General features: G+C 42.6%; 1 protein-coding gene across 4 annotated transcripts in view; it reads right to left on the minus strand.

Annotated features, from left to right (window-relative positions):
* The window catches only part of ninl (ninein-like), a 120,529-nt gene that overhangs the window by 90,563 nt on the left and 3,651 nt on the right, over positions 1-26,315 (minus strand). For all 4 annotated transcript variants that reach the window (XM_059986400.1, XM_059986398.1, XM_059986399.1 and 1 more), the window contains exons 2-3: positions 3,749-3,952; positions 1,752-1,848 (exon numbers count right to left, since the gene is read on the minus strand). In XM_059986400.1, the coding sequence (XP_059842383.1) occupies positions 1,752-1,848; positions 3,749-3,931 (280 nt within the window). In that variant the 5' untranslated portion in view covers positions 3,932-3,952. The remainder of the gene's footprint in view (positions 1-1,751; positions 1,849-3,748; positions 3,953-26,315) is intronic.

The raw sequence follows: 26,315 nt of genomic DNA on the forward strand, positions 1-26,315 counted from the left end.
CTAATAAGAGAGGTTCAAGGAGAGTGGCAGGACTGCTTCAGGCTGATGTGACGGCAACAGCAACTCAGGTAACCACACGTTACAACAGTGGTGTGCAGAAGAGCATCTCTGAATGCACAACACATCAAACCGTAAAGTGGATGGGCTACAGCAGCAGAAGACCATAAACACAACCTGGTGGCCACTTTATGAGGTAGAGAAGGTAAGTAATAAAGTGGCCACTGATTGTACAAATTCAGTATAATAATGAACAGATAACAGAGTTTCAGCAATGCTTACAAGGATAAGAACTGCCCTGCACAGATCTTGTTACCTCCACTGGAGAATGCTGGAAACACTTAACTGGTTGGGCAGCCTCCGAGGAGAGAGAAATGGAATCAATTTTTCAGGCTGGTGATGCTGCCCGACATTATCTAATGTTTCCAGTGTTCTTTCCTATTTGCTATGTCAGACTTGCAGCGTCTGAAATTTTTGTTCCTTCTCCATGTTTTATAGACTGGATATTAAAGTCTTGCCCTGTCAGCCTGAAGAGAGAAAATGGGACCCGCTGTTATCTTCAGTATGAAGACAAGCCGGCGAGCACTCTGAGGGTCATGTTTTGACTTCTCCAAAGTATTCAACACCATCCGCCCTGCTCTGCTGGGTGAGAAGCTGACAGTGATGCAGGTGGATGCTTCCCTGGTGTCATGGATTATTGATTACCTGACTGGCAGACCACAGTACGTGCACTGTGTGTCAGACAGAGTGGTCAGCAGCACTGGGGCTCCACAGGGGACTGTCCTGTCTCCCTTTCTCTTCACCATCTACACCTCGGACTTCAACTACTGCACAGAGTCTTGCCACCTTCAGAAGTTTTCTGATGACTCTGCCATAGTTGGATGCATCAGCAGGGGAGATGAGGCTGAGTACAGGGCTACGGTGGGAAACTTTGTCACATGGTGCGAGCAGAATCATCTGCAGCTTAATGTGAAAAAGACTAAGTTAGCTGGTGGCGGACCTGAGGAGGGCTAAGGCACTGGTGACCCCTGTTTCCATCCAAGGGGTCAGTGTGGACATGGTGGAGGATTACAAATACCTGGGGATACGAATTGACAATAAACTGGACTGGTCAAAGAACATTGAGGCTGTCTACAAGAAGGGTCAGAGCTGTCTCTACTTCCTGAGGAGGCTGAGGTCCTTTAACATCTGCCGGAAGATGCTGAGGATGTTCTACGAGGCTGTGGTGGCCAGTGCTATCATGTTTGCTGTTGTGTGCTGGGGCAGCAGGCTGAGGGTAGTGGACACCAACAGAATCAACAAACTCATTTGTAAGGCCAGTGATGTTGTGGGGGTGGAACTGGACTCTCTGGCGGTGGTGTCTGAAAAGAGGATGCTGTCCAAGTTGCATGCCATCTTGGACAATGTCTCCCATCCACTCCATAATGTACTGGTTAGGCACAGGAATACGTTCAGCCAGAGACTCATTCCACCGAGATGTAACACTGAGCATCACAGGAAGTCATTCTTGCCTGTGGCCATCAAACTTTACAACTCCTCCCTCGGAGTGTCAGACACCCTGAGCCAATAGGCTGGTCCTGGACTTATTTCCACTTGGCATGATTAACATTATTATTTAATTATTTATGGTTCTATATTGCTATATTTCTGCACTGTTCTTGGTTGGTGCGACTGTAACGAAGCCCAGTTTCCCTCGGGATTAATGAAGTCTGTCTAAATGAAGGAAAAGCGCTGATACTGTGAGGAGTACTCACCCGGTTCTAAGCAACTGCTCTCATCTTCTGAGGTACTGTGGTCGATACCGGTAGACAACACGGCAACAAAACCTTCCTTAAACTCCTCAAAGTTCACCTGAAAGTTTCAAAAGCATCAGTTCCTTTGCAGGAGAAAGAGCACGAGCAACAAGATTTGCATTTTGAAGCCATGAGGTCTGGAATTCCCAGCTCTCCAGCCCTCTCTAAGGTTCTCATAGAGTCGAAGGGCACAACAGCACAGGAGCAGGCTCATCTCGTCAACGTCAAACAGTTACCCTACCTATCAACCACAGCCATCCATACCCCTCCCATCCACGTACTTATCAAAATTTTTCTGAAATACTGAAATTGAACCCACATCCACTGCTTCCTCTTGCTGCTCGTTCCACACTCTCACCCTCTCTGAGTGAAGATATTCCCCCTCGTGTTCCCCTTAAATATTTCACCTTTCATCCTTAACCTAGTATGACCTCTAGATCTAGTCTCACCCAACTGGAAAAAGCCTGTTTGCATTTACCCTATCTATGCCCCTCGTAATATTGTATACTTCTATCAAATCTTCCCTCCTACGCTCCAGAAAAAAGTTCTAACATATTCAACCTTTCCCTGTATCTGGTCCTCAAGTCCCAGCAACATCCTTGTAAATATTTTCCTCAGAATCCACCTGCCCTGAGGTTTCCTTACGCGCCCCACCATTATGTGGGATAATGGTCCTGTGGACCACACGACATTTTGTATCACTGAAGGGTGTGACATCAATATCATTGAATAAAATGGGAAACAGGAGCTAATGATAGCTCTTTAAAAGAACTTGAACAGGCACAATGGGCCAAATATCCTCATTTGGGGTACAAGATTCTTTTCATTCCTGTGGTGAACTACATATACCTGTCTGGACATGTCCCCTGCTGACTGCTCCTGTGGCTCCTCCCACAGACCCCTGGATAAAGGCGATTGAGGCCTGAGCCCGGCCTCTCAGTCTCCAGGATGTAGTATGGTGGTCAACCACTGCTTGTTCCTTCTTCCAGTCAATAAAAGCCGATATCTCGCCTTACGTCTCAGAGTGAGTTATTGATGGTGCATCAATTCCTCTCCAGTGAGCAGACTCTCAAGTCCTCTGCCATAACAGACAAAGCCTCAACTCTAAGTATCTGAAGCAAATTTATACAAGGATATCACTTGCACTGTCCTCACCACCCCCCCCCCCCCCCCACCTTTATGTGCTTCCATCACAGGTAAACTGTCCTCAACAGAAAATACACATAATTTCTCCTTATGAGCATTACTGTAATAACAAAGTCTTGAAATCCTATTGTTTTGTTTTACAGTTTCACCAATTCCAGCAAAATCTGAACAAGCATAAAGCTCAGCACACCACCATATTCCGAAAAAATAAAAGCTGAATTCTACCAAACCTAACTTTATGTGGCAGACAGTTATAAACTGGTTTCATGGTGCACTGATCTAAAAGTCGCCCCCCTTTCATGAGACTCTCCGAAAAATTTCTAGAAAGTAAACTGGGTGACTGGGTGATAGTGTACAAGATGATAGAGACTTTGTCCTCGTACAGAAATAGCTCATTCGAGGGTGGGGGCATAATTTTAAGGTGATTGGTGGAAAGTATAGGAGGGGATGTCAGAGGTAAATTCATTAAAGAGATGGGTGGGTGCGTGGAATGCTCTGCCAGGGGTGGTGGTAGAGGCAGATACATTAGGGGTATTTAAGAAACTCTTAAGACAGATACACGGACGAGAGCAAAATGGAGGGAAGAGTAGATTGCTCTTAGAGTACATTAAAAGGTTGGCACATTGTGGGCCAAAGGGCCCGTACTGTAATGTTCTATGTTCTAAACTTGTACACCAGGTTTTATGAAATTCAATTCGGGATCCACATGCAAATATCACAGCAGCACTAGCAGAGCGCACCAGAGGGACTCGTGTTATGCACTTAAAAAGAGTGCAAAGTCACCTCATGTTTCCATGCAGACGGAGGCTTACCTTGGCATCGAGTTTGCTGCCCCGAAGTATTTGCAGAAGGAGGGGGATCTGGGCTTCCAAGTGAAGCTTTTGGCAGAGTTCAGTCAACTCCTCCTGATCCAGGTATCCCGTCCCCGTGGCATCGCAGCTGTCAAACACATCCTTCAGCTGGGACACGTACTTCTCCTGCTCCACTTCATCCATCCCATAGCACCACCCAGCTGTCTGCAACAACAGTAAGAATACTGCTTTAAAGAAAAATCAAGAGCAAGTGAGGTCATTGAACTCATGCACTGCCACTTCAAGTTCCAAAGTGAGGGAGGAGGAAGAAAACGAGGTTATCAGAAAGGGAAATTCTCTGGAGCTTTCAGCTGCAGTTTGAACAATTTGTGAGCAGATCTAAAAAAAAAATTTCCAGTTAACAGCTTCAAACAAATGGCTGCATCACTGACTGGTACGGGAACTGTACTTCCCTCAATGGCAGGATTCTGCAGAGAGTGGTGTGGGCAGCCAAGTGCATCTCTGGCTGTGAACTCCCCACTACTCAGGACACTTACAGAGAGAGCTGCGTAAAAAGGGCCTGAAGGATCATTGGAGACCCGAGTCACCCCAACCGCAAATTGTACGTTCTCTCTGCGACCTCACAAGTTTCCTCTGGGTGTTCCGGTTTCCTCCTACATTCCAAAGACGTACAGTTAGGGTTATTGAGTTGTGGGCATACTATGCTGGCGCCAGAAGGTGGTTACCCTTGTGGGCGAATAAGGATTGCGAACATACACAAAGTTATCAAATGGTCAATATCTGTAACTGCTAGTCAACTCTGTATAAAAGTAGCATTTCTCTGTTCAAACTTCTGAATGGTTTGGTGATGGGGCCACACCATTCTCCTGCATGAGTAAATAAAGTGAGTAAGCACGGGTTTTTGGAGTTCACTGTATCAGCGATGACACGTTCAGATGGGATCGAGCATCCAGACTCCCATAAACAACAGCATAAAGGACAAATCAACATTAACTCAGCTTCTCCCTCCCTCTGTGGAGGGTACCTAACCAGCTCCATGTTCCTGGCACTTTTATGATTGTTCCAATGATCAAGATGATATATTTATAGTTAGTTATTTCACTGCATCCAAGAAATGCACCAACCCTCGATAACTTCATACAACTTTATAGAACATTAAAGATTCAAAGTACATTTATTATCAAAGTATAAATTACACAACCTTGAGATTTGCCTGCCCAGAGTTTCAAGATGGCGACGTAGACATCTGCCTTTTAGGCGCTCTTCATTTTTTAAACTATAATCACCCTTTAATCAAATCTTTTCGTACTTAATTACAAGGGTTGATACTTACGATTTACTTCTTTTCTAAAATAATACTTGATTTAATCTTTTCAAACTTAAAATGGCTGCACCTAAGAAATCGTCTAAAGAGCCTCTATCTCTTGAGGCAATTTCTAATCTTCTGGATACTAAACTTGCAAGTTTGGAAAGTAAAATGACAAGTCTGGAAAATAAGCTTACTGCGAAAATGTCTCAGCTTGAAGAAGTTGTTAGGTCGCTTGATACCAAGCTTCAATCGCAGGCAGCAGATATTGAACGGCATGAAGAAAAGTTCGCGGCTCTTGAAAAGTTAATTTGTGAAAAAATACGTACAATTGAAACATTGGAGAAGAAGGTACTGTCGACTGCTCATACAGTAGAGCATTATAAGTTTAAAATCACCGATCTTGAAAACTGATCTCGCAGACAGAATTTGCGAATCATCGGGCTTCCCGAAAATGTTGAATCTGGTGACTTAACTGAATTTATCTCTAATTTATTATGGGAAGTTTTTGGCGCTGAAGCTTTACAGGCTAAACCTACTATTGATCGTGCCCACAGAGTTTCGAGATTTTCGATCTTGAGCGACAAGCCACGAGCTGTGATTGTTCGCTTCCATTATCCTCGGGAGAAAGAGCTTTTAATCCGATTAGCTCGTCAGAAAGGTATGATTTCTCACAGAAACAATAAGTTTCGTATTGTTGAAGATTATTCATTTGAAGTGATGAAAGCGAGAATCGCTTTTAAACCAGTGATGGCAGAGATTCATTCGATTGGATTTAAACAAGCTTTAAGATACCCAGCGAATCTCAGAATTACGTTGAGTGACGAAAGTCAGCGCTTCTTTAATACTCCGGCAGATGCGAAGAAATTCATCGAAGAATATCGATCTTCTAGAATAAGTTGAACTATGTGTTATGTTGAAGAATTTTTGGAGAGAAGATGCCATTTCGTTTTGGGCTTTAACTTATGAAGCTGCGTTATAGCTTGTTACTTTGGTCTGTAGACCTGGTTTTTTTTATTATCATGGTTTATAGATGCTCTTTTAATTTTACTATAATGTTTTTTTTCTTAATTTTTTTTCTCTGAATTGGATATACACGTCTATATTTTGTAATAATGATTTATTTTTTAAGATGTCGTTTCTTCTTCCCATAAGACTTTGCTTTTCGTAAGCGTTTTTTGTTTGCTTGTACTTGAAAATGGGACGAATGTTTTGGATTTTTGGACCTTTTTTTTATATTGTAGTGATTATTGAATCCTTTTTCAATCCCATTTTGATGACTTTTTAAAAAAAATTTTTAATAGATTGGTGCATTTACATTTATATTTTGTAATATGGTTTTTTCAAAATGTCGTTTCTTCTTCCCATAAGTCTTTGCTTTTGAAACGTCATTTTCTTGTATTTGAATATGGAATCTTTTTTTTAAAGGCATATTACACTTTTTAATGTTTATCCTTTTTTATTAATGATCTTTTGCTTTATTATATCACTTTTTTTTTCATTTTGATTGATATATATCCTTTTTTTTTGCAACCCTGTATTTAAATCTGGGTGTTATATAGTCTCTTTTTATCTTTTCATGGAGTTGCCATCTTGAAATGGGGGTAATATTAGTATTAGTTTGTGCGCCTGCCGCTTGGCTTTTTTTTCGAGGGGTTGGGGGAGGGGGTAGGGATCTTTTTTCACGCTTCTGCTTTTTATTTTTTTGCTTTTAGTTTATGGGCCGACTTTAAATTATTAATATTGTTGAGGTGTCATGTTCTCCGGTTGCTCCTGAATCTTTTTTCCTTCTTCCTGAATTATGGGTTATGTGTCTTTTTAACCTTTTATGATATATACAATTAATATTGGCATGATGGATGTCTATTAATTTTATCTCTTGGAATACTAATGGTTTAAATCATCCGATTAAACGTAAAAAAAATTTAAAGTATTCCATAGACTAAATGCTAATATTATCTTTGCACAGGAGACCCATATTAGGAGGGAGGATAATCAACGCTTTTTTAGGTTCTGGTAGGGTCAACAATTTCACTCGAATTGTACCGCCAAAATTAGGGGTGTGTCTATTTTTATAGACCCCTCAATTTCGTTTACACATCATTTAATTATGTCTGACCCACAGGGCAGATTTTTGTTGATTACTGATTCACTTTTTAATCGAAAAGTGGCTCTAGTTAATACTTATGCTCCAAACTTTGACTGCCCTGAATTTTTTAAACTTTTATTTACTTCCCTTCCTAATCTAAATGAATATATGTTGATAATGGGTGGAGATTTCAATTGTTGTTTGAATCCTTTGATGGATAGATCTAAACCTATTCGAATTCATCCAAATAGATCAGCCTTACTTATTAATTCCTTTATGGTTGATTCGGGAATTACTGAAATATGGCGGTTTTTGAACCCTAAAGATAAAGAATTTTCATTTTTTTCACATGTATATCATAGTTATTCTAGAATTGATTATTTCCTTATTGATCATCGTTTATTAACAGATGTTACTGATTGTAAATACGATTCTATTGCCATTTCGGATCATGCACCTTTGAAGTTATCTATTAAGATTTCGGACTCTTCCATTAATACTAGATCTTGGAGACTCAACGCTACTTTGCTTCAAGATCCAGAATTTATCACCTTCATAGAACAGCAAATTGACTTGTTTTTTTCAACAAACTATACCGAAGGGATTGACAGAGGAAAACTTTGGGACTCTTTTAAGGCTTTTATCCGTGGACAAATTATCTCATATTCCGTTGGTAAAAGAAAACAAAGATATTTAGATATAGCTTTATTGGTGGATAAAATTAAATAAATTGATAAGATTTACTCCGTGACTCTTGCCAAAGAACTTTATAAGAAGAGAGTTGAGCTTCAAATGGAACATAGCTTATTATTATCTTCTTCAATTGAGAATCAATTAATCAAGACCAGGGCTCAATTTTATATTCATAGTGATCGAACTGGTAAATTGTTAGCTAACCAATTAAAAGCAATTTCAACTAAGTGACAAATTATTAAAATTCGTAAACAAGACGGTAATCTAACTACTGATCATAAAGAAATTAATAATACTTTTCAAGATTTTTATAAATCTTTATATCAATCAGAATTTGACGGCGATCTGTCCATGATGGATAATTTTTTTAACAATTTGAATATTCCCAAACTGACAGATGAAGATCGGAGTTTGTTTGATGCTCCTATTTCTATGGCCGAAGTAGGAGAGGCTATCTCATCAATGAATTCAGGGAAAGCTCCTGGTCCTGATGGTTATATTATAGAATTTTTTTAAACTTTTTCTTTGCTTTCCCCTTGGTTATGTGAAATCTTTAATGATGCATTTACTAAGAAGAGATTACCCCAGTCTTTTTATGAAGCTACTATCTCTCTAATTCTTAAAAAAGATAAGGATCCTACTTTATGTGCATCTTATCGCCCTATATCGCTATTAAATGTAGACTCTAAGATTCTTACAAAAATTTTAGCTATTAGGTTAGAAAAGATACTATCACAGGTTATTTCAGAAGATCAAACTGGTTTTATTAGGAACCGGTATTCCTTTTTCAATGTTAGAAAATTGGTTAATATAATCTATACTTCTTCACCCACAACCTCAGAATGTGTTATTTCATTAGATGCTGAAAAAGCTTTTGATAGAGTTGAATGGACATACTTATTTAATGCCTTGAAAAATTTTAATTTTAGTTCTAATTTTATATCATGGATTAAATTAATATATTATAAACCTGTTGCTTCTGTTCTTACAAATAATTACAGATCCTCTTTTTTTCAATTATCTCGTGGTACGAGACAAGGTTGTCCCTTAAGTCCTTTATTATTTAATATCGCATTAGAACCTCTAGCCATTGCTATTTGTGAATCTCCTAATATTTTTGGTGTTACCCGTAATGAGAAGTTATACAAGTTATCACTTTATGCTGATGACTTGTTGTTATACATTTCTGATCCTGATAGGTCTATTCCCGCTATTCTATCCTTGTTGGTTCAATTTGGTAGTTTTTCTGGTTATAAACTAAACTTGGATAAGAGTGAATTATTCCCTTTAAATGCACAAACTTTATTGAATGATAGGATACCATTTAAAGTTGTTACTGATAACTTTATTTAGGTATAAAAATTACGAAGAAATATAAAGATTTATTCAGATTGAATTTTTTACCTATGCTCCATCAAATTCAACAACTTACTACAAGATGGTCTCCCTTATCCTTATCATTGGTTGGTCGGATTAATGCTATTAAAATGATGATTTTACCGAAATTTTTATATTTATTTCAAGCTTTACCAATTTTTATTCCTAAATCTTTTTTTGATAACATTGATTCAAAACTTTCCTCATTTGTGTGGCAAAATAAAAACCCCAGGTTAAGTAAAAGACAGTTACAGAAATCTAAAAAAGATGGTGGTTTAGCTTTACCTAACCTCAGATTTTACTATTTGGGTGAATAATATTCGAAACTTAATATATTGGAAACTAGATTTGGATTCACCATTGTGCCCACAGTGGGTAAATTTAGAATGCAGTGATGCACAAGGATATTCTTTATTCTCCGTTCTTGGTTCTTCTCTTCCTGCTGATTTAGTCAAACTCAATAAGCAGATATCCAACCCTATTGTCAAACACACATTACGAATTTGGTTTCAATTGCGTAAGTTTTTTACTCTGAAAAACTTTGTTCTTGATAGCCCTATTTTACTTAACTTCTTTTTTAAACCTTCTTTAACAGATCAAGCTTTTAGCATATGGAAAAGGAAAGGTATAATATGTTTTCGTGATCTTTTTTCTGAAGGTAGTTTGATGTCTTTTGACCAACTTTCCAACAAATTTAAATTACCTAAATCTTATTTTTTTAGATATTTACAAATCAGAAATTTTTTATATAAAGTTCTACCATCCTTTCCCAATTCAACTTCGATAGATTTTTCAGACATGATTTTTACCCTGAATCCTTGTCAGAAAGGATTAGTGGCTCTTATTTATAATATGATTATGAAGAGACAACCAGAAATGTCAGGTAGAATTAAACAAGAGTGGGAAAAAGAACTTCAATATAATATATCAACAGAAAAATGGGAAAAAATTTTACAAATGGTTAATTCTTCTATATGTGCTAAACATGCTTTAATACAATTTAAGGTCGTACATAGAGCTCATATGTCTAAAGATAAGCTTGCTCGATTTTATTCCCATATTAACCCTCAATGTGACAGATGTCATTCAGATGTGGCCTCATTAACCCACATGTTTTGGTCATGTCACACCTTACATAAATATTGGAAGGACATATTTGCTACCATTTCCTCAGTTTGGAATATTGATTTACAACCTCATTTTATAACTGCAATTTTTGGTATACCAAATGAGGATGGTAGTCAACTTTCCCCTTCAATTAGACGAATGATCACTTTTGCAACCTTAATGGCCAGAAGGTCTCTATTACAAAATTGGAAAGAAGTAAATCCTCCTACCACGTTTCAATGGTTCTCTCAAACTATTTCTTGTCTGAGCTTAGAAAAAATTAGAAGTACTATTTTCGATTCATCAATTAAATTTGAAGAAACTTGGGGACCGTTCATTCGACATTTTCATATGAATTAATTTGGCCTCTTCGAGACCTTTTCTCTTTTTATTCTTGTTCAGGTATGGAGTTCCGGAGTTCTTGACACTATCATGTACATATAAACTGTTATTATTGCCCATGTTAGTTTAGGTTTTTTTTTAATATACATTTTTTCTTGCATTTTTATATTTTTTTTCTTTTTTTTTCTTTCGGTGATTATTCTTTTTCACGTATAATCAATATAGGTTTGATTGATTATTGTACGATTTTTTTGCTGATATTTTAATAAGATATTGTTATCTTATTACTAATTTAACTTCAAGCCTAGTGCATTTATAACCTATTTAATATTATGTTATGTTTTTCTTTATATATGAAATTTAATAAAGAGATTGAAAAAGAAAAAAAGAGATTTGCCTGCATGCTTGTGCCACAAAGCAAGAAACCCTAAAGAACCCAATGTAAAAAAGAAAAACCAATGCACGGAGACGAGGAAAAAAGACACAAATTATGCAAGCAACAGCATTCTGAACCAAATTGAGTCCGTAGACCTGAATCCCGGGAGCAGCCGGAGTAGGCCCAAAGCCTTGGTCTCAAGGTCATCATACAGCAGGGCAAGCTGCCACGAAGCGCACAGCAACGGGAGCAGACTCACAGCCTCAGCGCTGCGGAGGGAGGAGTGAACATCACGGGAGAGCAAGGTCCCAGAGCCCTGTCTTTCCAGTCTATCAGGGCTGGCATTTGTCATCCAAAACACAGGGTCGTGCCCTGCCAGGCCCCAGAGCAAGGCCTAGACCTTGCCGCCCAGCCCAAAGCTGTTCTCGACCTCTCCGAATCGGCTCGCACCTGGTTTAGATCGACAGGCACCAAACCTTCTCTGCCTCAACTCCTCTTTGAATCGTTTGCTCCAACTCCATCTTCGGAAACACCTCAAACACCTTGCACACTGACTTTGCAATGCATCATCACAGCTCATCTCTCGAGACAGCTTCACCTCTGCTCACCTCTTCACTGTTTGCAGTGATAGTATACCACAATTTTCCTCAGAAGTACTATTAATGATGTTTTTAGTCATATTTCTTACCTTCTGAACTACCAGTAAGCAGTCACACAAGTTCAGTAGCACCATCTTAAACCGATTACAGCTTCACCCCACAATTCTGTGCTGAACTTGTATTGTTTGTTGGGGCCTTGGAGCACCCAATCCTTCCACTTGAGGATTATGGGTGATATTTTTTCCCCCCAGAGAAAAGGAGTGAACATGGATAGAACATGGAACACTACAGCACGATGGCCTACGATAAGATTAATCTAACCTTTTCTTCCCACATAGCCCTCCATTTCTATATCATCCATGAATCTACATAACTCAGTGCTCATAAACGTCTCTACTGAATCTGCCTCTATGACTACCCCTGGCAGGACATTCCACACACACACCACTCTGTGTAAAAAAAAACTATCTCTGACATCCGCCCTGTGCTCCTCTTCAATTGCTTTCAAATTATGCCCCCTTGTATTAGCCATTTCTGCCCTGGGAAATAGACTCAGGTTGTCAATTCAATAGGCCGCCGGTGGTGTAGTGGCATCGGCACCAGACTTCGAGGCGAATCTGGCCGAGTCGTGGCATGCTTTCAACCCGTGCTGGGCTGAGCGTTCAGCTAACAACTCGGCCTCAAAAATGCTAAAGAAATGGAAAGGTTGCCACCCAATGGCACGGAGAGAAGCCACAATGGACTCAAACTATGTCTCTTTTCATCTTGTACTCCTCTCATCCTTCGCCCCAAAGAGAAAAGCACCAACTCTCTCAACTGTTCCTCAGAAGACATGCTCTCTAATCGAGGCAGCATCCTGATAAGTCTTCTCTGCACCTTCTCTAAAGCTTCCACATCCTTCCTATAATGAGGCAACGAAAACTGAACACAAAATTCCAAGTGTGGTCGAACCAGGCTATGACAGAGCTGTAAAATTACCTCGTGACTGTTGAACTCAATCAAACGCCTTCTTAACAAACCTATGTCCTTTCTGTCCTTAATGTCCTTTCTGAAGGTACAAACTGAGTTTTGTCGAGGGCAAAATATTAAAACAAATGAACCAAACACTTATATTGGCATACGTGAAGACCCCTCTCCAAGCCCGAAGAGTGCCCAGCAAAAAATCTAGCACCATTCTCGATGTGAGCATCATCAAAGACCGCTCCCTGAAGCCAGCACCACAATGACAGAAAAGCAGTGGCAAATTTGCACACAATTGCCAGTCAGCAATTTCATAATGACTAGTTTGAGGAACAAGGATTAAGTAATTGACTTGGGGGAGAACTCCCTTTATCACGGGCTCTTTAATGTTTGCCTGAGGGGTCAGCTTCAGCTCTAAAGCAGGGCTTCCCAGCACTTTTACTGCCGCGTACCTATACCATTAAGCAAGGGGTCCGCGGACCATGGTTGGGAAACCCTACTGTAGTATCTCACGCAAAACACAACACCCCTAACTGTGTTGCACCTTTCAGTACCGATGACAGCACAGGCCCGAAGATCAGGCCCATGGTAGACAAGTCCTGGGGTCGACACCCTGAGGCCGGTGATGCCTGAGGGGCAAAGCTGAATGTTGAAATCCAGAGCCAGGCAAATCGGAGGCTGAAGACCAAAATCAGCAAGTCCGGACATAGAGGGTGAGTCCAGGCCAGAGACTGGAAGGAAGAGGCCCAATATCTGCAAGTCTGGGCTTCCAGGTCAGAGACTGGAAGCCCAGAGGTGGCCTGCCCTGGGGCTGGAGGCCTGTGTGTGCGCGAGGGGGTGGGAGGATGGGAAAGGGGCTTGATTTGCCGCTGTTGCTGTCTAGTTTCCTCCATTGCCGCTGCTTGTGTTGCGTCATTACAGTGAACACTGTGGGCGCGCTATGCCGGTGCCAGAATGTGTGGCCACACTTGAGGGCTGTCCAGGTGTTCAGGTTGCTAATGCAAACAACACATTTCACCGTATATTTCGATGTACGTGCAATAAATAAATTTGAATCTGAATTTCTAAATCACTCTGCACTTCCATTCCTCACACCCGAGTGTGTCAGTCCTGAGGGTCTGAACACTCGCAAGGTCAGCCAAGTAGCACCGAGGGTCAATACACTCCTGCGGTGCAGGGGCGTATCTACGGAAAATAGCACCTAGGGCAAGCATGGAAATTGCGCCCCTGTCCAAACATCTGACACCCATCTTTTAGATAACTTTATCATATCAGCTCAAAAGTACAAGTCAAGCTCGTTAATCTTTTAATTAACAAATTATGGCACTACGTGAAAATTATAACTGCACGTTCCTTGCTTTCACTGATGCAAATCGGTCTGTGACGTGATCAAAGTCAGTTTTTTCAGTGTCTTCTCTGTCTACACTCAACAGAACAAGATCACAGAGTCTGCCTTGACCCATGGAGGCTCTCAAATATGAAAGTATTAGTTTTAACTTGCTGATTGATCTGTCACAGCTGGCGATGGAAACTGCGATGGTTAGCATTATCTGAATAGCAATGCGAAGATTGGGGAAGATGCTCTCATCTCCATACTGAACAATAAATTCAAGAAGCTCTTCAGGTCTTGATATTTTCACATTGACCCACCTTGATGGCAACATTCTGCAGTCCAGAATTTCTTCATATAGCTGCTGTCCATCAACATCAGAGCTGTACAATTCACCCAAATTTTCTCACTTATTCTTTAGGACGTTAGTGTCGGCGCCGTAACACAGTCCTTCGACATCGAGGAGGAACCAAAACTTGGCGTCAGTGGTGTCCAGTCAACCCTGCTTGCCACAAGATGGTCCTCATTGTCAACCAAAAGACCACAAGACAGAGCAGCAGATTTAGGCCATTCAGCTCATCGAGCCTACTCTGCCATTCCATCAGGGTCAATTTATTATCCCTCTCAGCCTCCGAGTCCCACCTTCTCCCCATAACCTTTGACATCCTTGCTAATCAAGAACCTACCAACTTCCACCTTAAACACACCCAATGACTTGATCTCCACGGCCACCTGTGACAGTGAATTCCATAGATTCACTGCCCTCTGGCTAAAAATCTATGGAATTCCTCCTCACCCCTCTCCTAAAGGGATGCCCTTCTATTCTGAGGTTCTGCCCACTGGTCCTAGACCCCCCGTGATAGGAAGCACCCTCTCTGCAACCCGTGCTGGCAATGTCAATAGCCCCTGTGCAGACAGAGCCAGGGTGAGAATCAGTGTCATTGTACATTTTAGCTGAGACTTGGGCAGAAGCTGTCCCTCCTGCGGAAGGGGTGGAGCACCGAACGCCCCTGTGGCTTCAGCGTCATTACTGATGGCCGTGGTGGCATTCACGCCTCTCTGTTTTGCACTGCCCCTATCCCTCAGGACGAATGAGGGCTTGGAGTAACTAAAAGATAAAAGGTCTTTTAAAGAATAGCTTTATTTGTCATACGTACGTTGAAACACACAGTGAAATGCATCACTTGCGTCATTGTTCATGACGTGCTGGGAGCAAACCCGCAAGAGTTGCCGCGCTTCCGGAACACTAACCCGTACGTCGTTGGAATGAAACCAGAGCACCCGGAGGAAACCTACATGGTCACGGGGAGAGCGGTACAAACTCCTTATACAAACCACTACGCTACTGTGCCACCAACACTACCTGATTGACAATTATTTTTACTGTAGTTTTTTGATCCTCTCCTCAGCTGCAATGCAATCCCCTAGCCATTATTTATTCAATACACATCTAAAGTGATGGTGACAAGTTATTCCACCACAGAGTGATTCGCAGTTGACTAATCACCGTGTGCAGCAGAGCACAGTAACAGAAAACAAAGTTCCAAGCTGATCTTACACCGAGGATTGTTTAAGACCCTATTTTAATCAAAACTGAGCCCTTCATCCAGCACAGGCCCAGATCTGAACAGCAAAGTTATTTGCCATCTTAAAGGAAGGAGACATCGGGCACTTGTAGCACTTGACCGCAGACACATTGACATTACTAGCCCACTATGAACAGTTTGGCAATTCTTCTCCAGCCAACATGGTTTGTTAAGTATAACCAGCAGGGCCATTTCCGAGCTAAGTGTCACAGCTGTCACGCAATTCCTAAAAACCACATACTTTACATAAAACATTCCACCATCAGAGTCACAATCACCTTTCAGCTAGAAGACCGGAAATCAACACATACAAAGTTTAGTCCATTAAGATATAACTGCGAAAAGGAAATCTTTGTTTTAAGAAAAATCTTCTCAGGCATATCGTCTCAGCTATCGTCCCATTTCGCCTATTGGGGCAGAGGCTGCCAAAAGCAGCTCGCTGGAGTCCTTTGTCCTGGGCCAGTTTTCCAGGTGCAGCCCATCTGTTTGGTGTCATCTTTAAGGTCCTGTCACCAGGTGTTCTTTGGCCATCCTCTCTTCTGCTTTCCCTTGAGATTCCATGTAATTGCTTGCCTGCTGATGTTGGTACTTGGCTTGAGCGTGTGTCCTATCTATCCACATCTTTTTTTCCTTAATTCTACTTTTGCTGCTAGCTGGTATGTTCTCTGCCATAGATTGGTGTTGTTAATTACCCCTGGCCAGAGAGTCTGGAGGATTTTTCAGACAGTTATTAATAAAGGTCTGCACTTTCCTAAATATCGTCTTTGTTGTCCTCCGGGACTCTGCTCTTTACGGAAGAACTGACTTCATGGTAGGGTTGAACAGCCAGATCTTAGTGCACTAAGATTCTTGGAGAAACTTGCAAGGGTTAATACGCTAGAACTATTTTATACATAGATTTACAGAATGACTTCAGCTCGACCACATTTTACTCGGGACACTCCAGCCTGCCAAGAGCTTGTGTGTCCTGTTCACCAGCATAATTTCTGGTTCCGGGTGAACTGTCCACACTGCACACTAAGAACTGAAGTTCTTTATTACATACACACACAATGACATAGAGATAAGCCCTACTGCATCCCTGGACAGAGAATTCCACAGATACACTACTCTCTGGAAAAAGCAGTTTCAGCTCATATCTGTCCCAAATTTATTCCCCGGAAACTCGAGGCCATTTCCCTAGTTCCAGTCTCACTGACCAGTGGAAACCACGTCCTTGCCTCTATCTTTCCACTCATGAATACTATCAATTTTCTATTTTGCTCTTTTTTTTTGCACTATTTATTTTAAGTTATTTCTCATTGTAACTTATAGAACGGTGGGTCCATGGAATGCACTTCCACACAGAGTGGTGGGTGTGTAGAATGCATTTTCACACACAGAGTGGTGGGTGTGTAGAATGCACTTTCACACACAGAGTGGTGGGTGTGTAGAATGCACTTTCACACAGAGCGGTGGGTGTGTAGAATGCATTTTCACACACAGAGTGGTGGGTGTGTAGAATGCACTTTCACACACAGAGTGGTGGGTGTGTAGAATGCACTTTCACACAGAGCGGTGGGTGTGTAGAATGCACTTTCACACAGAGCGGTGGGTGTGTAGAATGCACTTTCACACAGAGCGGTGGGTGTGTAGAATGCACTTTCACACAGAGTGGTGGGTGTGTAGAATGCACTTTCACACAGAGCGGTGGGTGTGTAGAATGCACTTTCACACAGAGTGGTGGGTGTGTAGAATGCACTTTCACACAGAGTGGTGGGTGTGTAGAATGCACTTTCACACACAGAGTGGTGGGTGTGTAGAATGCACTTTCACACACAGAGTGGTGGGTGTGTAGAATGCACTTTCACACACAGAGTGGTGGGTGTGTAGAATGCATTTTCACAGAGTGGTGGGTGTGTAAAATGCACTTTCACACACAGAGTGGTGGGTGTGTAGAATGCATTTTCACAGAGTGGTGGGTGTGTAGAATGCATTTTCACAGAGTGGTGGGTGTGTAGAATGCACTTTCACACACAGAGTGGTGGGTGTGTAGAATGCACTTTCACACACAGAGTGGTGGGTGTGTAGAATGCATTTTCACAGAGTGGTGGGTGTGTAAAATGCACTTTTACACACAGAGTGGTGGGTGTGTAAAATGCACTTTTACACACAGAGTGGTGGGTGTGTAGAATGCATTTTCACAGAGTGGTGGGTATGTAGAATGCATTTTCACAGAGTGGTGGGTGTGTAGAATGCATTTTCACAGAGTGGTGGGTATGTAGAATGCACTTCCACACACAGAGTGGTGGGTGTGTAGAATGCATTTTCACAGAGTGGTGGGTGTGTAGAATGCATTTTCACAGAGTGGTGGGTGTGTAGAATGCACTTTCACACACAGAGTGGTGGGTGTGTAGAATGCACTTCCACACAGAGTGGGGGGTGTGTAGAATGCATTTTCACAGAGTGGTGGGTGTGTAGAATGCACTTTCACACAGAGTGGTGGGTGTGTAGAACGCACTTTCACACACAGAGTGGTGGGTGTGTAGAATGCACTTTCACACACGGAGTGGTGGGTGTGTAGAATGCACTTTCACACACAGAGTGGTGGGTGTGTAGAATGCATTTTCACAGAGTGGTGGGTGTGTAGAATGCACTTTCACACACAGAGTGGTGGGTGTGTAGAATGCACTTTCACACACAGAGTGGTGGGTGTGTAGAATGCATTTTCACAGAGTGGTGGGTGTGTAAAATGCACTTTTACACACAGAGTGGTGGGTGTGTAGAATGCACTTTCACACACAGAGCGGTGGGTGTGTAGAATGCACTTTCACACAGAGTGGTGGGTATGTAGAATGCATTTTCACAGAGCGGTGGGTGTGTAGAATGCACTTTCACACAGAGCGGTGGGTGTGTAGAATGCATTTTCACAGAGTGGTGGGTGTGTAGAATGCACTTTCACACACAGAGTGATGGGTGTGTAGAATGCACTTTCACACACAGAGTGGTGGGTGTGTAGAATGCACTTTCACACACAGAGTGGTGGGTGTGTAGAATGCACTTTCACACACAGAGTGGTGGGTGTGTAGAATGCACTTTCACACACAGAGTGGTGGGTGTGTAGAATGCACTTTCACACACAGAGTGGTGGGTGTGTAGAATGCATTTTCACAGAGTGGTGGGTGTGTAAAATGCACTTTTACACACAGAGTGGTGGGTGTGTAAAATGCACTTTCACACAGAGTGGTGGGTGTGTAGAATGCATTTTCACAGAGTGGTGGGTATGTAGAATGCATTTTCACACACAGAGTGGTGGGTGTGTAGAATGCACTTCCACACACAGAGTGGTGGGTGTGTAGAATGCATTTTCACAGAGTGGTGGGTGTGTAGAATGCACTTTCACACACAGAGTGGTGGGTGTGTAGAATGCACTTTCACACACAGAGTGATGGGTGTGTAGAATGCACTTTCACACACAGAGTGGTGGGTGTGTAGAATGCACTTTCACACACAGAGTGGTGGGTGTGTAGAATGCACTTTCACACACAGAGTGGTGGGTGTGTAGAATGCACTTTCACACACAGAGTGGTGGGTGTGTAGAATGCACTTTCACACACAGAGTGGTGGGTGTGTAGAATGCATTTTCACAGAGTGGTGGGTGTGTAAAATGCACTTTTACACACAGAGTGGTGGGTGTGTAAAATGCACTTTCACACAGAGTGGTGGGTGTGTAGAATGCATTTTCACAGAGTGGTGGGTGTGTAGAATGCACTTCCACACACAGAGTGGTGGGTGTGTAGAATGCACTTCCACACACAGAGTGGTGGGTGTGTAGAATGCATTTTCACAGAGTGGTGGGTGTGTAGAATGCACTTTCACACACAGAGTGGTGGGTGTGTAGAATGCACTTCCACACAGAGTGGTGGGTGTGTAGAATGCACTTTCACACAGAGTGGGGGGTGTGTAGAATGCATTTTCACAGAGTGGTGGGTGTGTAGAATGCACTTTCACACAGAGCGGTGGGTGTGTAGAATGCACTTTCACACACAGAGTGGTGGGTGTGTAGAATGCACTTTCACACACAGAGTGGTGGGTGTGTAGAATGCACTTTCACACACAGAGTGGTGGGTGTGTAGAATGCATTTTCACAGAGTGGTGGGTGTGTAAAATGCACTTTCACACACAGAGTGGTGGGTGTGTAGAATGCACTTCCACACAGAGTGGTGGGTGTGTAGAATGCACTTCCACACAGAGTGGTGGGTGTGTAGAATGCACTTTCACACACAGAGCGGTGGGTGTGTAGAATGCACTTTCACACAGAGTGGTGGGTGTGTAGAATGCACTTTCACACAGAGTGGTGGGTGTGTAGAATGCACTTTCACACAGAGTGGTGGGTGTGTAGAATGCACTTTCACACACAGAGTGGTGGGTGTGTAGAATGCACTTTCACACACAGAGTGGTGGGTGTGTAGAATGCACTTTCACACACAGAGTGGTGGGTGTGTAGAATGCATTTTCACAGAGTGGTGGGTGTGTAAAATGCACTTTTACACACAGAGTGGTGGGTGTGTAAAATGCACTTTCACACAGAGTGGTGGGTGTGTAGAATGCATTTTCACAGAGTGGTGGGTATGTAGAATGCATTTTCACAGAGTGGTGGGTGTGTAGAATGCATTTTCACAGAGTGGTGGGTGTGTAAAATGCACTTTTACACACAGAGTGGTGGGTGTGTAAAATGCACTTTTACACACAGAGTGGTGGGTGTGTAAAATGCACTTTCACACAGAGTGGTGGGTGTGTAGAATGCATTTTCACAGAGTGGTGGGTGTGTAAAATGCACTTTTACACACAGAGTGGTGGGTGTGTAAAATGCACTTTTACACACAGAGTGGTGGGTGTGTAAAATGCACTTTCACACAGAGTGGTGGGTGTGTAGAATGCATTTTCACAGAGTGGTGGGTATGTAGAATGCATTTTCACAGAGTGGTGGGTGTGTAGAATGCATTTTCACAGAGTGGTGGGTGTGTAGAATGCATTTTCACAGAGTGGTGGGTGTGTAGAATGCATTTTCACAGAGTGGTGGGTGTGTAGAATGCACTTTCACACACAGAGTGGTGGGTGTGTAGAATGCACTTCCACACAGAGTGGTGGGTATGTAGAATGCACTTTCACACAGAGTGGGGGGTGTGTAGAATGCATTTTCACAGAGTGGTGGGTGTGTAGAATGCACTTTCACACAGAGCGGTGGGTGTGTAGAATGCACTTTCACACACAGAGTGGTGGGTGTGTAGAACGCACTTTCACACACAGAGTGGTGGGTGTGTAGAATGCACTTTCACACACAGAGTGGTGGGTGTGTAGAATGCACTTTCACACAGAGTGGTGGGTGTGTAGAATGCATTTTCACAGAGTGGTGGGTGTGTAGAATGCACTTTCACACACAGAGTGGTGGGTGTGTAGAATGCATTTTCAGAGTGGTGGGTGTGTAAAATGCACTTTTACACACAGAGTGGTGGGTGTGTAGAATGCATTTTCACAGAGTGGTGGGTGTGTAAAATGCACTTTCACACACAGAGTGGTGGGTGTGTAGAATGCATTTTCACAGAGTGGTGGGTGTGTAGAATGCACTTCCACACACAGAGTGGGGGGTGTGTAGAATGCACTTCCACACAGAGTGGTGGGTGTGTAGAATGCACTTCCACACAGAGTGGTGGGTGTGTAGAATGCACTTCCACACACAGAGTGGTGGGTGTGTAGAATGCACTTCCACACAGAGTGGTGGGTATGTAGAATGCATTTTCACAGAGTGGTGGGTGTGTAGAATGTATTTTCACAGAGTGGTGGGTATGTAGAATGCACTTCCACACACAGAGTGGTGGGTGTGTAGAATGTATTTTCACAGAGTGGTGGGTGTGTAGAATGCACTTTCACACAGAGTGGGGGGTGTGTAGAATGCTCTGTCAGTGGCGGTGGTGGAAGCAGATACAATAAGGGTCTTTTAAGAGCCTCTTAGATAGGCACATGGAGCTTAGAAAAATAGAGGGCTATGTGCTAGGGAAATTCCAGGCAGTTTCTAGTATAGGTTACATGGTTGGCACAACATTGTGGGCCAAAGGGCCTGTAATGTGCTGTAGTTCTATGTTCTATAATCAGATGCCCTAGCTTTGCCGACCCTTGTCTTGACATCCCATCAATGCCACCCTGGTCAGGTAGGTGAAAGCTTTTACATCCTCAAGAGGACTTCCCTCAAGGATGACTGGGTCAACACAGGTTGAGTTGATCTTGAAGACTTTGGCTTCCTCGTTGCAGACATTAAAGTCCACTTACACCGATGTGGTTGTTGGGTCTGTTGTTTTTCCCCTGCATCTGCTTGTGGGTACGGGACAAGAAAGCTATATCATCAGGTCATGGAGTCCACAGGATCCCATTCTTTTTCTGTGTCTTCATTATCCAGTCGATGACTGGAGAAACGGGAAAGGGGACGTCAGACATCTTGCCGGACTCCTGTCTTCACCTGAAAGCTGTTGGTGAGCTGTCTGCCATGGTTGACTCTGCAAAACATTCCCTAGTACGAATTCTTGATCAGTCTAACCATCTTGCCTGGTACTCAGTAGTGCCACGGGGATACTACACAGGGACTCTCCATCTACGCTGCTGAAGGATTTTCCATAATCGATAAAGTTGACGTACAGAGATGAATTCCACTCAAGCGACTGCTCAACTAAGATGCATCGCGTGGCTACGTGATCTGTTCTCGTGGAAGCTTGCTTGTTCTTCTCCTAGTCCAGTGTTTACAGCATATTGCATCGTCTCTAGTATTATCCTGTAGAAGACTTCCCCTGGGACCAGAGTGTGATGCTTCTGTAGATGGAACAGTTACTAAGGTCTCCCCTTTTTTGGAATCTTGGCGAGGTAGTCCTCTTTCCAGTCTGCTGGTACTTGCTCTTCTTTCCAGATCTTCTAAAAGAGAGGGTACAGAATCACTTCTGTGGTGCCCAGCTCTGTCTTGAGAAGTTCTCCAGGAATGTCATCTGGACTGGCTGCTTTACAGTTCTTTAGCAGCTTTCTCGCTTTCCTGATCTCCTCTCTGGTAGGCAGGTCAGTACTGGCTGGAGGGATGGAGGTACGTTTAGAGGTGCGGGTCTGTTCAGACCATCTCCAGAGCGTTCAACTACTCCTGTTCAGCTGCTGCTTTGTCCTCATTATGTCCTTTCATCCCCATCCACAACTGGCCTCTCAGGCTTACTGTACTTGCTGGACAGCTTCCTCATGTTGCCGCACCCCACTGCTTCTTCTGCCAGGCCATCGACATGACTGCCCTTGTCTGCTTTAACGCCATTCTTCACTGCCCCATGAGCCTCTGCCTGTGCTTTCACCTTTCCCACTCTGGTCCTGCTGTTATTCACGACTGCTTTCTTCTGCCTTCTCTCCTCAATCTCGTAACGTTTCAGCAGAGATCCTTCCTTAAGACCATAAGACACAGGAGCAGAATTAGGCCGTACAGCCCATTGAGTCTGCTCCACCATTCCTTCATGGCTGATCCTCCTCAACCCCATACACCTGCCCTCTCGCCATATCCTTTAATGCCCTGACTGATCAGGAAATGACCAACTTCCTCTTTGAATATACTCATGCAGTCTGTGGCAGAGCATTCCACAGATTCACTTTACTTTATTTAAGCACAAAAGCACTAGTTTTGTGGTTGATGCAATACAGTGAACACAATTTAAATACTTAAACTTTCAAGTTAACTTTGAGCTATTAAATTGGTATTTGCCCATGTGTAGAATCATCACACTTTTACCTAAAATCCATAACTACTTTGATGACTCAGCAACAGTTGGGTGCATAATGGGAGGACGGAAGGGTGAATACAGGGCCCTGGTGAAGGACTTTATCAAACAGTGCAGGCTGAATCATCTGCAGCTCAATGGCAGTGAGCCAGAGGAGATAATAGACTTCAGGAAGACAAAGCCTGCACTGGTCCCTGCTACTATCGAAGGTGAGGACGTGGATGTGGTGAAGACCTACAAGTAGCTGGGGGTGCATCTGGATGACAGACTTGAGTGGAGCACCAACACAGAGGCTGTGTACAAGCAGGCCCAGAGTCGGCTCTACTCCCTGAGGAGACTGAGGTCCTTTGGAGTCTGCAGGCCTCTCCTTCACATGTTCTACCAGTCTGTTGTCACCAATACAATCTCCTATGCGGTAGTGTGCCGGGGCAATACTGTCAACACAGTTGATGCCAACAGGCTCAATAAACTGATTAGAAAGCCTGGCTCTGTTATAGGAGTCAAACTGGACACACTGGAGGCTGTGGTAGAACAAAGGACCCTACGGAAAATCCTGGCAATTCTAGACAATGTTTCTCACCCTCTGCATACCACCTTGGCTGAACAGAGGAGAACGTTTAGTGATAGACTAAGACAAATGCGCTGCTCCAAAGAGCACTGTATGAGGTCATTCTTACCCTCAGCCATTAGGCTCTATAATGAGTCAACCTATAGCGGGGGAAGTGATGACCCCCTTCCTGTTAGACTGCTTGAACTAACTTATTTTTTATTCTTTCTTACTTCTCTTCTAATATTTGTATACCTCTGCACTCATAATGATGCTGTGACACTGTAATTTCAATAAATTACCTAAGATTTCAAAAATATCAAAATTCAATGTAAATTTATTATCGAAGTACATATACATCATCATATACGATTTTAAGATTCATTTTCCGGCAGGCATTCACAACAAAAAAGAGAGATACAATGGAGACAATGAGAAACTACACACAAAGACTGCCAAACAGCAAATCTGCAAAAGACAAACTATGCAAATCCAAAAATAATAAATAAGTATTACTGAGAATATGTGTTGTAGAGTCTTTGAAAGTCAATTCATAAAATGTAAATGGGTTTGGGGTTGAGGTGAGTGACCCTGGTGGTTGAACCTGCTGGAGGAGATTCTTTGTGGTAGGATATTTGTATCTCGCTTTTAACGCAGTCAGATATTTTGAGACTGTTCACTAGAGAGTTATCAGTCAGAATATCATAAAGGAGGCGTCTATTACAACAGATGACCAAACGCTTGGTCCAAGATTTTAATGAGCATTTCGAATGGAAGAGAGCTGTTGAGAAGAATAATTGGGAGTGGGCTTAGGACATCAGAAACTCGATGAGAGAGTGATTACAATCAGAAACTGCAAGATGCCATGTTCTACATTACACGGAAAAAAAAAATTCCTGTCGATCACTCAACTATGTCAAAAGAGACAAGGTCAATGGTATCACAACCACCCTCAGAAGTGCGTCCGCTGGAGCGAAGCAGGATGAGAGGCTTACAAGATGAAGAGAGGCATAGATTGAGTGGACAGCCAGAGGTATTTTCCCAGGGCAGAAATGACTAAGAGAAGGGATATAGTTTTAAGGTGATAGGAGCAAAGTATGGCAGAACATATAACGTAGATTAGTACAGCACAGTACAGGCCCTTCAGCCCATGATGATGCGCCGACCTAACTAAAACTACTCCACTATCAATCTAACCCTACCCTCCTACATAGCCCAGAATCTTATATCACTGTATCTATCCAAGTCTCTTAGCTCGAAAAACAGTTATTTTTTCCCAAGCAGTAAGCTAAGGAAGTAGTAACTGCTTTTAAGTTAAGAGACTCTTAGATAGACAGTTCCACCCATCAGTCCACCCCACTACTTTATCATTTCATGTCAGTCCCCTTACCTATGGCACTCCTGTGCCTAGCAGCACTTCATGGACATACAACGTATACAAGCTATCTTACATATTTATACAGTATTTATTGTGTTCTTTATCTTATTGTGCTTTTTTTGTTGCATCAGATCCAGAATCACAATTATTTCATTCTCCTTTACACTTGTGTACTGGGAATGATATTAAACAATTTTGAAACTTAAATTTCCCTAATGTACCTGCCTCACCACTGCCGGTGGCTCTGTGTGAAACACCTACTTCTGACACCTCCCTACAATTTCCTCCCCACACAGCGTGTCCCCTGGTATTGAGAGCCATTCAAGAGGCAGACCCAATGAAAGGCAAAATACATGCAGAAAGCACCACACACAGACTGCAAATCGACTTTCACTGGTGAAAATGCACCGTAACATGAGTATTAGCATGTGCTGAAGACGTGGTGTAGCAGGTGGCAGTTACGCTTAAGGTACAGGTTTACAAACCATTGCTAAAAAACATCAATGTATACTGTATCTGTGTTGGTCTTAGCAGGTCAGGCAGCATCTGTGGAGAGGAATAATTAGACGTCATTTCGTGCCAAGACTCTTCATCAGTACTTCAGTTTGTCCAGCATTTTGTGTGGTTTACTCTGGATTTACAACATCTGCAGGATCTTGTGTCTGTGTCAGTCTTGCAGCTCTCTCACTAGTTTCTGAATCTCTGTTAAGCTTTAACTTTAGGGAAGAATCAAGTAAATTGAAGATTACTGGTGGTTTTTACAGACAGAAGCAGAGAGAGGTTTCTTTTACACATCAAGTGATGGGTGCGTGGAATGCATAGCCAGGGCGGTGGTCGAGGCCGACACATTAGGAACATGCAAGAGGTTTTTAGACAGGCACATGGATGATAGAAAAATGGAGGGTTATGTTGGAGGGAAGGGTTAGATTGATCTTAGCTAGATACAGTAGGTTAAAATCCATCACGGGCCAGAGGGCCTGGTATTACCCTGAAATGTTTTAATTGAATTCTCCCCTTTTCTCCAGAAAAAAAAATGACCCATAATCGTTAAAGGAGAGGACTTGGTTGCTCCAAGGCTGCATAAGCAGGACACAAGTACTGGACG

This window comes from Hypanus sabinus, chromosome 12 (assembly GCF_030144855.1).
Source record: "Hypanus sabinus isolate sHypSab1 chromosome 12, sHypSab1.hap1, whole genome shotgun sequence".
NCBI lineage: Eukaryota > Metazoa > Chordata > Chondrichthyes > Myliobatiformes > Dasyatidae > Hypanus > Hypanus sabinus.